We start from the raw sequence: 14,607 nt of genomic DNA, 5'->3' as shown, positions 1-14,607 counted from the left end.
TAGGAGACTCATAGCATTCTAATTCAGTGAATATATACAATCAAATTATTTTTTAATGTTTTCTTTGTAAGAATATAATGCAATTTTATAAGATGGGGCAAATGACTGCTAATGTACATTAATAACGAGAGAAAAAAAAGTGACTTAAAACACTATGCAAGACTATCAAAGAAAGCTCTTTAGAATAACCATCAAATTTTTATCAATGGGTTAATATTACCTGGTGGAAAAGACTGACAGATCTATATAGGTACGTGAACTGAAAAAGACATTAATCACCAAAATAAGCTTTTGCTCTGAATTTCTTACAAATACAATTAAATTGTTGTCATAAGTGGCTAAATTTCTGAAAAAAAAAAAATCTCAAACCCCAACAAATAACTGGGAAAACAATACATCGATTGATCATCTAAGTAGTTGCAGTGTTGGCAGCATTAATTTATATGAAAAAATAATTAGCCTAAGAACAATTTTCTATCGTAATAAAATCTGTTAACACTGAAAATGGAGTATTTCATTTTATTTTCATTTATTTATTTCATTTATTTGAATCAAAGTAATGAAATTCTAAAGAGTCAAGAATGTGGAGTCTTTGAAATTCAAATTTCATCCCATGTTGCATAGTAACTGATTTTTATTATCTCTGTACAAAATATATACATTTTGAATATGTGATGCAACCAGCAGCTAGCTAACCAGACAATCAGTACATGTAACTTTTCATTTTTCTAGACACAGTACATGCGGGTATAGACAGGTTTTACTGTAGTCAGAAACTTAACTGAGCTGAAACTCTGTTCTAGTAAAATAAAAAAAATAATGCATGTGTAAACAAAACCATAGAGTTAGTATTGTGTGAAATAAAATCATAAAAAATGCAGTTGGTTTGAAGGAGGTGAGAGATTGGGTGGAAATGGAAAGGTACTGTGTTGGAGAACATTATTGCTATTCCATGTTAGGTTCTCTGAATTAATGTTTCAGTGCCTCTGGTAACAAGGTGTTAGAACTCAGTGATGTTCTGGTATAAAAAGAGGCAAATTATATGTTAGATGTAAACATTTTTAAAGAAATATTCATAACAGCTTATCGTGCAGGTTGAATGACATTGACAGTGAGCAGGCAAACTGCATACTTTTATCTCTAAGTGCTTTTTGCCTCACTGATTACAGTGTCTCATATCCATTAGACTCACATATGTCTAATATTTCCTCTTTGGTGGAAGAAATGTGAATAATAAGAAAAGGGAAATGTGGCGGACATGGGGCAAAAATATCCATATTCATCATATTTTAACTCTGCAAAAGCTAAATAGCCTTATATTCAAAATAAACATGATTTTGAAGTGGTAGAACCTGCTACAACCACATGACATTTCAGGTAAAAAGAATTTCACACATACTGTCTTAGATACACTGATTTTCCCTTTAATGAAATTTGAAAGCCCAGTATGACTGTGGTTTGCACAGTCATACTGACATGGTTTGACTGGTCAAAAGCTGATCAACTATAGTGCTATTCCAACATTGCACTGGCTAATTGTCATTCCACTGAGAATGCTAAAACATTACAACAGTCATCAGACAGCTACTGCTAGGACTGGATAGTTTCGAAGGCCAGAAATTAGTCTAACCCATGAATAAACATGGGTGCTGACCCACTGCGTGGACTCATCTGTAAGACAGACAACGTGGCTTCCTGATACACACGCACACACGCACACACACAGAGGGTGAGGCACCTGTGAATGACTAGGAACAGCAGACAGACGAGCAGACTTTGGAGTATTTCTTTAAATATGCAATTAGATATTAGTGACATCATCATGCGATACTGAAGTCAGTTTCTCTTGGAAAACAACACTTTTGTTTAGTTTTCACCTCGGCTCTCTGGGATCTTCAATTTGTTGGTCGCTCCATTAGGAAGTGTCTTTCTCTGTCATGTCCACCAGGTGGCCACAGACTCATTTCCACGTTTCCTCTCGGCTCCAGGGAGGTGTTCCCGCACAGCGCAACAGAGGCAAGATCAGAATCACACATCCAAATATCGAGCATATTAGGGCAAAAGGAGAAAGTTATTTCAGATCAAGGTTTCAAAGGAAACTTGATCCAGCTGAGTCCAGCCTTTGCAGGCTGTAATAACTGACCCGCTAGACACAGTAATAAATAAAAGTTCAAATGAAACACCTGGGGGTGTGCTAGTTGCTGTAAGCCCACTGCAAGCATTCTTTGTCTGTGCTTAAGGATAAAACTAATTAAGGTTCTTTATGATTAGCCTGGGAGTCATGGAAACTCCAACGTTGCTGGAATAAATGCCACTGGAGGTCCAGGAGGAGGGTGATGGTCTCTGCGCCCAAAGGATTCACAGTTCTCAGCGAGGACACAAGCTCAGGCCTGTATCCCACTCAGCCACACACACAGACACACAAACATTCACAAACTCGTTCTATCTCTTCAGTCCTGATGCCTTTTCTGCCAACACCACTCCCCTCCCTGGTGCCAGTATCCTCACTGGTCCAGATCCTTAGATGACATTGTCAAACAGCTCCATGGACTGCATGATGTTCTCATCCTGAACAGAAAGAGAAAAACACCACTTTATTTATGCTCATGTGATTAAAACTAAAGACAAAAGTTTTCTCTGTACCTTTTTACATGAATCAATAAATTCATCTATGGTGACCACCCCATCTCTATTCTGGTCCATTTTCTGAAAGAAAACATTCATTTTCAATCGAATGTCTGTGACTATATGCAGTCTGAAAGAAAACAGTAAAGCAAACACTGAGAAATCAAACCTGAAAGAAGCTCTCCACGTGTTCTCTTGGAGCATCGTCCATCATAGAGGGGTACGTGTATTTTCCCATCATGTCATAGATAGACTTCATGATGTCCAGCATTTCCTGAGAAATTAATGTCAAAAAACACATAGGTATTAGAGATGTAGGAGAAAACATTATTCTTTTATGACAGTTGTCATCAACGTTGCTTGAAGGGGCAGAACAAAATCTACAACATTGAGGAGGTAAATTCAACGAGTCGGTTCTGAGTTATAGACAAGAGGGCCGAAGGGAATGTTCCAGCTACTGAAGGATTACACTTCTTAGCCTTCCAGGGAAAGTTTATTCTGGGGGAGGGCAGTTCACCTCAAACTGATAGCTTTCAAACAGACTACTTCCTCCTGGTCTGCCTTAAGAAGAGAAGTTTGAGCGTTTTGTTCATGAGAGATGCTGGAATGAAGAAGGAAATCAATAGACAGACTGGGGTCTTGTCTGCAGTAACACAGACGCTGCTGCTCTGTGTCAGGCTGCAGAACAGCAGAACCAAAAGCTCTCGATTTACCTGTGTTTGCTCTGACCTTCATCTATAAGTGATGAAATCTGGATTATGACTGAAACGACAAAATCTCAAATACAAATGCCTGAATTATCTTCATCAACAGAGTGCCTGCACTCATTAAGGGAAGCTCAAAGAAGATTCACTTCTCCTCAACAAAAACATGAGTCAGCTAAGGTGGTTCAGACACCTGACACCCACTAAAGGGAAGATCTGAGGGAAACCCCAAATCACTGGATTCAACATTCATTTCTTCTGGCCTAGAAATAAATGCATTGAGATTCCCGAGGATATGCTGGAGAGTCCTAGTCGGGTGAGAGATTTCTAGGTTTCCTTTTCTTTCTTTCTTTTTTACCTGTTACCTCTGTGACCTGATTTTGAATAAATGAAGGATGAAAGAAATCTCAAACGCTGGAAGGCAATAAATGCTTAATGCAATGAATAAGTTCAAAATTCTGAAAGAGATATTGAAATTCAAATTAATTCAAATAAAACTTGTCAGTTTGAAAATTAATGCGAGTGTGTTACCTCTTTGGTAATGCAGCCGTCTTTGTTCAGGTCATATAGGTTAAAAGCCCAGTTTAGTCGGTCATTAATCGTCCCTCTCAAGATGATGGACAGACCAAAAACAAAGTCCTGATAGAGAAAATTAATCAATTAGGAACTGCTTAAGGTTCTGACATACTGATGAGATAAACTGTTTATGACTTTCTCTGCCCTGTGGGCTAGTGTTGAAGTGGATAATACATCTTTGTTTGACTGTCACCGCTGCATCAAATTTCAGATGAGCCCACATTTGCTTTGATCCGTTCAAAGAACAGAGCTCACCTCGAAACTAACGGAGCCATTCTTGTTGGTGTCGAAGGCTTCAAACAGGAAATGTGCATACATACTCGAATCTGCAAAGGGAGAGACTAAGAGTAACCCGAGAGCAGCGGAAACGTGAAGTCTTTGAACGGCTCTGATTAGCAGTGAGCCAAATATAGACTAGATATAAAAATAATTTCAGATACAACTGGAGGCAAGTGGTTAACATTTCATAAAACTAAATATTATGAAATGATAAATCACTTTGCTTCTCTGCAGAACATCTACTACGGTTAGGAAGAACTGATTAGTATGAGTTAAATATAGAGCAGTTATTTTATTGTGATAAAAAGAAACCAAAGTTTCCATTCAGTGCTTCCCTTATAGACCACCAGATAAATGTCATTATGTACAAAGATGAGCCAAGTAAAAACATAATACAGTTTCCAAATAACAATTTCAGATTTTCAAGGAAAAACAGCAACACAAACCAATTTTGCCTCTAAAATGATCTGCATTGAAAATCTTGGGAAGGTACACATCACTAGTACATCAAGCATAAAACCAAGACAGCATTTCAGACAAAAAAAATCAGTCAAACATAGTAATGATAATGTGATATTCTGGGACTGCTTTGCTGATTGAGCCCTTTATTTAACTCTTCACCAAAACATCTAGAATCAGCATACTGGGCCATCAGTTCATGGGACGGAACCAAGATCAGAAGCACATCAGCAAGTCCGTGTCTAACAAGTTCCAGAAAATTAAAAAAAATGAAGACGTCAGAGTGGCCTAATCAAAGACTGATATTCTGTGATATTCTCCTTAAATAGCCTGTTTAAGCTCAAAAAGCCACGCAGTGTCACAAATTTAAAAACACATTGTAAAGAAAAATGGGCCAAACGTTTGATACAGAAACTGATTATTATTTTTCTCAAAATTCATAATGACAGGAGTTGCCAATACTACTGAAATTTAGGGGCCAGGTTGGTTTGCCTAGCTTTTCCCACTGATAAAAACACAGATTTTAATATTGTTGAAACCTTTGCAGGTATTGTTTTTTTTAGGTTGGGCTATTTATCTTTTGTCTCTAAAACCGCAAATGTATTTGGAACATCTAGTGACCTAAAGAGTCTCAGTTATTTGAACCCTGATTACAAACTGATTACAAACTAACCTTTTATAACCTTTTGGTTCTTAGTTCAGTTTGCTGGCACAATGCAACTTTTACAGACAAGGTTTACAGTCATTAATGACACACAACATATTTCATTGATTTTGACACGTTATATTAGAAACTTCTATTTTAACTACATTTGATTTAAATAAATTAACTGTACATCTCTACTTTGTGCCCTTTGAGTTGAGCCATAAGAGTATTTACTCAGGTTATCTTTATCAGATCTTAATTTATTTTTGATCACCTGAAACATTTGGGCATGACACAAAAATCAAAAACAGAAAAAAATATAAATGTCAGATTATTTTTGCAGTGGTGTACATCTATTTGTTGAACATTTATTTTAGGAAAGATATCAAAATTTAAATTACAGTCAAAAATGGAACTCACCTCCCTGAGGAAAGAACTGGGAGTAAATGTTTTTAAAGTTCTCCTCATTCACCACTCCACTCGGACACTCCTAGTGAAAAACAAAAGGAAAATGGAAATTCTAACATTTTTAAATGCAACTGAGAATATAAGTGAACAATGGAAACCTACATTTTTGAAGCCCCTGTAGAGGACCTGCAACTCCTTCTTGGTGAACTTTGTCTGCTCTTCCAGCTTGTCCATGCTCTCAGGGCGATGGCACACAGTGGACAGCTCAAAGTCATCTTCAACACTGTCTGTAAGAGACATAAAAGCGTTAGTCACTGAAAAAATAGCCATCAGGAAAACATCCAAACCTCAAGAAGTGAAATCTTACTAGTAATATCAAAGTCATGTAAAGATAATCGCATCCAGCTACATTTTCATTCTACGTAAATTAAACACTAAACAAAACCAAAAAAATATATATTTTCACAACTAAAAAAGGAGAGAAAACTCAATGAAACAAAAAAAAAATTGTAATATAAATTCATGGACTGGGAAAATCACATTTTGAGTTCAGAGGAGCAATTTAATTGGGATTAAATTCGCTTACACACCTTGTTGTATTTAAAACAGGAATCACAAAACTCTTCTAAACATGTCAGTTTCTCAGATTCACTGGGCAAAAGTGAATTTAAATAGAGTACATTTTTCAATAATTTATATACAGATTTTATTGTTATAAAACAATAATTTATTGCTATAAAAGGGAAACCATGGCTTTTAGTTAGCACCCCGAACATTGGTAATACATATCTCATCCACAACCACACCCCAACCACTTTTGAAGTACACTAGTTTCAATCTGTACATCCTGTGGGCAATCTAGAAGATTAATACAAAAGGTTTCATTAATTAATGAGAACCAAACAGAAAGTTCAGTAAAACATACTATTTCATGTGATTGAACCTATGGAACTGTGACAAACACACTTGTGAAGTAAACACGGTTATTTTACCTTTTACCTTTTTCTTTTTAGCTTTTTAGCCTATAAAAGCCCAAATGTTTACAGTATGAATGTAGATAGGCTAAGAATAAGAACCACATCATTTAGTAAAAACACTCATAGCTGATACACTCAAGCTGTCTTGTGCTCTTGAATCTTCTCTTCTTGCAGCTTGTCTACTCATTCTCACCTCCTCTCTACTTGTCTTCTCTCCCCACCCATTGTCCTGAAACTTTTTACAACTTCATTTTATTTCACTCATCTTCCTCGTTCCTCCTTTATGACCCTTGATCCATTTTCTCCTAGTCTCTCTTTAAGACACCTTTTTCTCCTCAACTCTCCTCGGATCCTTTTATCTTCTCATCTAGCTTAACAACCCCTTTTTATCCCAATTTTCTTCTTCATCACTCTTTATGACCCCACACACTGAGACTGACCGCCATATGGAGGAGGCTAATTTTTAGCTGTGATCTCCTGCTTTTGGTCATCATCGACATCTCGCGACTATAAGTAAGAGTTAGCAGATAGACAGGCCAGAGTAATGCTTGTATTACGAAAGATGAGATCCAGATCTGTCTATTTATTTACCGCTTCATCGTACCATCACTTCTGAAAAAGACATCAAGGTACGCCTTGAGACAAAAACTGAATTCCAGGTGTAATCTACTTTTTTACAGTCTAGAATGATGGCCTCAGATTTACAAGAGCAGACTCTCATCCCAGCTGCATCAGTCGGAGCTGCAAACTGCTCCAGGACATAGTAAAAATTCTGGTTTGAAGATGCATAAGAAACCATATTTGCTGCAGAGATCCCATCAATAAATGACACAAACAGAAGGGCAGGCAAGAGAAGCTGGTGGAGACCAATCCACACTGGGAAAAAATATGATTTGGAGAAAAACGTGAGGGCACACCACTTACCTTAGTTATGAACATACTGCAAGATACTCTGTGATCTCATAGTACCAACCCCCACAAAACACACATGAAGTGACCAACCTAAATGTCCTAAGACCCTCATAGCATTTCCTTAAGGGTAATGATTGTATCATTGTTCAATAGCCAGGACAAAAACCACTCTTCGACTGGAGTCCAAGACTCGAGAATCATTTACTGCCTTCTTTCAAACTCTACACAATAAGCTAACTTAGGAGAGTTAAATATTGTGAAACTATTGCTGGAACTTGCTCTCCAGCACAATTTACAAGAGCAGACTCTTATCCCAGCTGCATCAGTCGGAGCTGCAAACTGCTCCGACTGATGTGAACCGACAGAGTGGTCAATCACTCTGTCGGTGTTGTCCCACCTTCCACTACAACACCAAAGATGCTTGTAAATCACAACATTTTCACAATGTCCAGAGGTTTCTGGGAACAGGGACACTGGAGCTCTTTTTTAATCAGTGACCTCTGTCATATTACCTTACCTTCCCAGGTCTTATTTTCTGCCTCCTCTGTGGAGGTGACTGGGTTAAGAAGGTCATCAAGCATTCTTTCCAATACCTGGCAATGTTAACAGTAATGGTTTTCATGAAGGGTCTTTCATACAAATTTGCTGAGAAAGTGTAAAAACTGTAGCTTAAGTGAAAGACTTAAAGACTAACATTAACTATGTTTATTCAGTACAAACACAATTTCTACTTTTAGATGTCACACTGTACAAATTGTAACACCAAACCTGCTAGCTTAATTCAAACTGTGAAGCTCTCCTTTTCTTTGTGTTATGTTAAATGAATGTGGTAATGACAGCATCCACGGAAATGTTAACGTGAACTCTCTAGAAAGGCTATTGGAAGAAAAGCGAAGAGATGTATGCAGAGTGAAGGAGCACTTGCTTTGACTGATTGAGGGAGTGGTCGAGGGCGTGCAGCACGGCAGCAGCTTGAGGAATCGCTGCTTTATGGTTTTTTTGCTTTGACTGGTGGAGGGGTTACCTGCAATCACCAACCATAGCACAGAGGTTAGATATGTACACTGACATGGGTCTATTTACTTCTCTAGCAACATGCCGATAGAACCAGAACACACAGAACATATAACAAAAAAAAAAAAAATGCAACAAATCACTTCATGCTGTTCAGACAGGCAATTGCCTTCTGGGTTGGCTCAACAAAGGGAGACCATTTTTATTTGCATCCCAATATTTACAGCTGTCAAAAAATTTCATCACCTGGATTTAACAAAGTAATTAGGTAAGAGGTTCCCATTGAGTAATTATGGATGATTATGCTTCAGCTAGCATTATTTAAACCCTAGTCGATGCAGGAGGTGGCTTCTCATTCCTTAAAAACCTTCTTTGAAGGAACATCCTATGGTTGAGGGAAATATATAAATCTCTTTTAGACTAACAAAAAACATCTGAAAAGATGAGAATGCTGAGGCTATTAAAATTGTGTGGAGAACTGTCCAACACATTATTAAAAAACTAGAAAGACGCTGGGGAACCATCATGTTTGTGGAAGAAATGTGGTTAATCCAAAACCTCAAATGACTATGATAGGTGATCACATACATGTTTGGTAAAATCAAAAACACCAGCAGAAATCCCAGGTATGTTCACTATTGAACATAAGAACATTGCATCTTAGTTTTCATATGCACAATGACTTTGCTGTTTTTCCAAGACCAGCCAATGGTTTGAACAGTACAGGACACTTGGTGTGGAAATAAACCGAAACCACGGCCTCTATAATGTGTCATCCTATTGTCTTTCTGTAGCATGCAGCCCCGGGTCTGTCACTTTCTTTGCCTGTGGTTGTGGCATTATTTACAGAGTAGGCAGTGCACATTGTCCGATGTCTGGCAGACTCATCTATCCAGCTACCTAAACACAGGCCCTATCCTGGTGCCTTAAGCTGTTCAAACAGGTAAGCAATTTATCTTTCTCTACGCGGACCCAAAAACAGACCATGTCACAGAAATCAATAGCAGAGACTTTAAAAATTAATCAACGTTTCGCAGAGGTAAGTTGAAGGGCTTATGCATGCAAATAATAATAAATATAGAAAACTAATATATAACCTTATAATCAGCAGGTTCAAAAAAGGAAAAGATGAAAGAATATGACAATGAAGATTTTTATGCATTGGTTAATGCAACAGTGATCGTTCTGAAGCTTTGAAATAGACTAATGACAAAAAACACTTTTGTTTCATGGGTTTTGTGCTTCTGCTGACTGTGCATGGTGCATTGAGCCTAAAATACTTGCAAGAATCATCAAAGCCTCTGTCAGCACATCATAGCTTACTCTCCACCTCCTCCGTCTGTCTGTCTTTCTGTCAGTCTGTGCTGTCTGATTTCTTTTGCTGCCAAAGTACCGTGATGAATTTGTGCAGTTACCTTTGATGTCATTTTATTTTCTGACGATGACACCTGAAATGATTTTACTCTGCTTCAAGTCAAAATAAAATGAAATAAGTTTTCCTTCTTATGTAGTGCTACTGGGTTCAATAGTGCGGGTAATCTTGACACCTTTTCATTTCCAGGGGTGGTGATAAGAGATTTTACACAAAATATTGTGTTTCCAGACCCAAGATGTATCAGGATAATTAAACCATACCACAAAAAATTCAAGTGTGAAGTCTATGAAGACTACTTATTTACATTTTTAACTCAATAAAATTAGAAGAAAACCAAGCAGAAAACAAAGAGAACCAGGAAGGCAAAGGCATTTTGAGTTGTAGATTTTTTAAAAAGATATTTTTGGATAAATGCTCCAGTCTTCCAACCAGAAAGCCCTTAGTCTGCCATGCAAGCTGTGTCTTGTGTCCTGGTGGCACTCTGGCGAAGACACATTGGCTGAATTCACATTATCAGTTCAGCATAATCTTCCCAGATATTTATGACGTAGGGACTTCTAATCAAGACCTCTTTGCATCTCTGTTATTTATTTACAATTAAATAAATAACAGAGATTGCATTCATTTACTTATTTTCTCCAAATATCATTATTACTACTAGTTCCTAGAAAAAAACCCATTGTAAACTCATTTGGCTACTGGAATTATCTTTTACTTTATTAAAATATAGTAGTAATAACACCTGTGACCCCGGTAGGTTAAGTATGTTTACATAATGAATAGATGTCGTAATAAATAAATAAATGATGGGGTAAAGAGATTAGCCCTGGAACTCAAACAAAATTGAAAGAACTAAAATAATTTGAAAATAATTTTTACTAATAACCTATAATTTTGAATAATTAAAGGTTATACTAAAACTCTTCCACTGCTGCTATGATTGCTTCTACTACTAATAATAATAACTGCTATATTATTGTAACTTTATAAATAAAAACACTTCTTTTCTTATTAGACTCTGATAAAAATTAATTCAGACATCCAGAGTAAATTGTAGTTCTCTATTGTGTAAACAAATCTGAGAACTTCAAATGCTCAATTTTATCAGAGTGAACTAGAAAATAACTTCATCATAGGTATAAATTCAGTTAGATTAAAGGTACAAAGTAATGCCTGGATTTTGTTGTTTTCTAGAAAAATTCTTCAGCAGAAGATGTTGTAATACCATCCAGCCACACATTATCGGCACAGAATGAGTGTGAGAAATTGGTCTGACAAGACGTCATGTTTAACTCTAAAGAAATAGACACACACACACACACACACACCCCCACACCCCCACACACACACACACACACACACACACGATTCTTGCCTCCTGCCAGCTGAGAGTGTTTCCCCACTGTCCCATCACCTCATTAAATATTTTGACAAACACAAGGCTTTCTGCTCCTTCCTAAACACTTCCCTTACCTGCCACCGAGATGTCGATAAGCCCCAGAAAGTGCATCAGTTTGAGGGAGCTGCAGACCACCAGGAGGATGCCCACAGTCTGCAGCCCCTCCACCTCCCACTTGTCTCGGAAGAACAGATGCATCCTTTCCTCCTTTGCTCTCCCTATGTTCCTGTTTACACAAATCTTACTCGTGGCTTGCGGGGGGAGAAGACCACCTTTGGACACCCTCTCCCCCCCAACAAATAGTTTCCAAAAAGGAATGTGCTGTCCTTGTTTCTCAGTCCTCCTCTATGTGCCGTGTCCAGCCATCCCAACTCCGCACGGATCCCCTCCCTCTTTATTTTTCACTGAAAATAGATTATTACTCTCCTCGTTTCTTCTTCCAGAGCAGAAAGAAAAAGCTGGTGGGGATGTGGACTCCCTCCTCCGCCTCCAGCAGCCTGTCAGAGGTTGTTTAGCTTCCAGGTGAAGTTTCGACCATTCACTGTGTGGGTCCTGACAGGTTGGTGGCAATTGTTTTCAGACTCTCTGATTTTCCAGATTCTGACTCTGAAACTCTCTCTACTCTGTGCCTCGGCTCCGTCACTCCGGTACTCTCTGTGTCCCTCTTGAGCTTAATTGGGTCAGTGATGGGGATGAGTGAATGAGGAAGGAGGAGAAGGATGATAAATTTAAAAAGGGGAAATGGGAGGTGAGCGCTACTTGCAGTTGAAGAGGTGAAACAAGGTAGTGTGAGGCTGGAAACATTGGTGAAAACAAAAGAATAACGAGGCAGCGAATTAAGGAAAGAGACAAGAAGAAACATTTGGACAGGAAAGACAAGATGCAACAGTCAGAGCTGAACATAACAGCAATGATAAGAAAAGCAGAACAAAAAACTAAACTGTAATGGAGATTTTTGAATAAGAAAAAATCCAAAATTAGGAAAAGGACGAGAGTAAAACAGTGACGACAGAAATCCAAAGCATCTGACGCAGTAGCTACTGTGGGCAAACTCGCAGATGTGACAATATCCCCTGAGTGTAAAGTCGACACATGTGCACACACAAACACACAGCCTGAGGTGAAAGCTGGGCAACATGTAGTGCATACGCAATGCTGCACAGAGCTGAACCTTTCAGATGGGAAAGACAATGTTGCTTTCACATCTGGGTCGCTGACATTGTCAGTCTTAACAAATTCAAAAGACTAACTAAAAACTGGTTTTAAACAAGCAAAACTATAATGATATGTTTGATTTGCAGAGCGAAACAATGCCCTGGATTTTATTTACAATGACACAAACTATGCAGCCGTGTGGGCAAAAATGCTTTGCTGATATCAAGCAAGAATAAGCTGGTTGGTTAGAGATGACAGATATGTGATATAGTGGTTCAAATTACCTCTAATTACAAGCAGGATGTGTAGATTACACATCCTGCTACAATCTTCTGTAGACAGAGATTACAATCTCGGAGTGGCTCCTGTTCTTAGTTGACAGGAGCCACTCTTGTCAACTAATCACAGAAAACCGACGCTACAGATCACACAGACTCAACACATTTGAACAATAACAATTTGAAAGTACTAAACTTTATGGTACCAAAAATGTTGTAAGATACTGACTAATCTTTAAACTTCAACTAGCAAACCTTTGTTACAAAAAAGTCTAAGAGAAGCTAAACAAACAAATGTTGTCTTCTTTAAGACTCTGGAGGTAATTTAATATAATGTTTAAAGTCATCCTCCATTTCAAAACATTGGTGAAAATCAATCTGCCTTAACTTCTTGGCTGATGTTTTGAGATGTTTGTTCAATATTTCTTTATGATACCATCTATTTTGTGAAACACATCAACATGTTTGTGTCCAATTAACTCAAATGTTTGAGTTAAACAGAGGTTAAACCTCATTAATCTGCTTTAAATAAAATGGAGACATACAGAACTAGCAAAATGTCTCCGATTGGAAATACAGATGGTTGTGAAAGTTGGGTAAATAAGCGAATCTCCATCCAGCTCCCCATATGACAGCTGTCACTTTCACTGCTAATCCAGCATGAGGTCTGTGCAGTCTGTTGCCAGTTGACTGAAAGCACTGCTCCAATTTACTTGAAAACTGAGAGATTGTGTGATATAATTAGCAGGCCAGCGGTGAGCTTACCAGAAAACCTTCTCAGATGTCCATTCTCACCAACCCCGACTCACCCATGACGCTCTCTCCACCTCCAACGGTTCTGTTAGGGCAGCTCGATTCCAAATGCAAAAGTCACTGAGCTTATTTTAGCCCACTCTGTTTACGGCTCATCTGCTTGAGAAAATGATGGCTTAAAGAATCCCCAAGAGAAGCTCTGTACCAAAAATAATGTTGGACATTCACTTGCCTGAATTTTAATCGACAGTAGATGTTGACACATGAACACACACACAAGCTCTCTCTGAGGCGGTAATAAAATGTTACGTTAATCAGTCTTAGTTGATTAGTCTCCGCGAGTAGTTTGCCCGAAGCCAGACACATCTCCTAATTGAAATGCCTCCATATTTAGTAGTCCACCTGGGCAATTATTTCTCTCAAAACTGATTAAAACGTCTAAGAGACGGGGGAAAAACGTACATGTGTGGGAAAGCATCAAGCAAATGAGACACAGGGGGTCATTGACAAATGGTGCTCAAAATTGGCTAGTGTGTTTTCAATTAGACAAATGAAATAAGGGATCCATTTGCATGAACCATTAGCATTTGAAGATATTTTTAATATGGTGATATGAGACAGAAAAAACAGACAGATCGTAACAAGGACGAGTCCTTGCAGCATGAATTAGAGATGAATGCAAATGAACAGAGGGTAAAATAAAAAAAAAGGGTTTTCTCATGGGAGGAACTCAGATTTATAAATGTCATCCTGCTTGCACGAACATATTCTAAAGTGAAGATTATATTAACATTCTTTTTTGTGGGGCAAAGACTTAAATTAGTTATGTTGTGACCTGATGAAAATCTGACTGTTGATAATAAATCAGAAATTATTCTCAAATAATTGCTAGACTTAAAATTTGAAAAATGATAAACCTTTCTATTTTTTTATATTAAAATGTTTAAATGCTCTTTGTTAATCTTAAACATTTTTTAGTTTAGGATTAACAATGCAAGTATTTGCTTTCCAACAGATTTCTTCTGTTTTTGCTTTTTTTAGTCACAC

General features: G+C 37.8%; 1 protein-coding gene across 6 annotated transcripts in view; it reads right to left on the bottom strand.

Moving 5' to 3' along the window:
* Window positions 1-598: 598 nt before the first annotated feature.
* LOC129359903 (Kv channel-interacting protein 2-like) overlaps window positions 599-14,607 on the bottom strand; it is an 87,605-nt gene continuing 73,596 nt past the window's right edge. For 3 of the 6 annotated variants that reach the window (XM_055029857.1, XM_055029856.1, XM_055029855.1), the window contains 7 exons: window positions 5,860-5,984; window positions 5,710-5,779; window positions 4,161-4,231; window positions 3,861-3,968; window positions 2,795-2,899; window positions 2,644-2,706; window positions 599-2,568 (listed from right to left, as the gene is read on the bottom strand). In XM_055029857.1, coding sequence (XP_054885832.1) covers window positions 2,521-2,568; window positions 2,644-2,706; window positions 2,795-2,899; window positions 3,861-3,968; window positions 4,161-4,231; window positions 5,710-5,779; window positions 5,860-5,984 — 590 coding nt within the window. In that variant the 3' untranslated portion in view covers window positions 599-2,520. Of the gene's footprint in view, window positions 2,569-2,643; window positions 2,707-2,794; window positions 2,900-3,860; window positions 3,969-4,160; window positions 4,232-5,709; window positions 5,780-5,859; window positions 5,985-8,103; window positions 8,220-8,511; window positions 8,611-11,448; window positions 11,963-14,607 lie in introns of those variants that run through there. The other 3 variants (XM_055029859.1, XM_055029854.1, XM_055029858.1) reach the window with 3 other exon arrangements.

This window comes from Poeciliopsis prolifica, unplaced genomic scaffold (genome assembly GCF_027474105.1).
Source record: "Poeciliopsis prolifica strain line A6 unplaced genomic scaffold, Auburn_PproV2 SCAFFOLD005, whole genome shotgun sequence".
Classification (NCBI taxonomy): Eukaryota; Metazoa; Chordata; class Actinopteri; order Cyprinodontiformes; family Poeciliidae; genus Poeciliopsis; species Poeciliopsis prolifica.
This window is presented reverse-complemented; position numbering and strand designations above follow the sequence as displayed.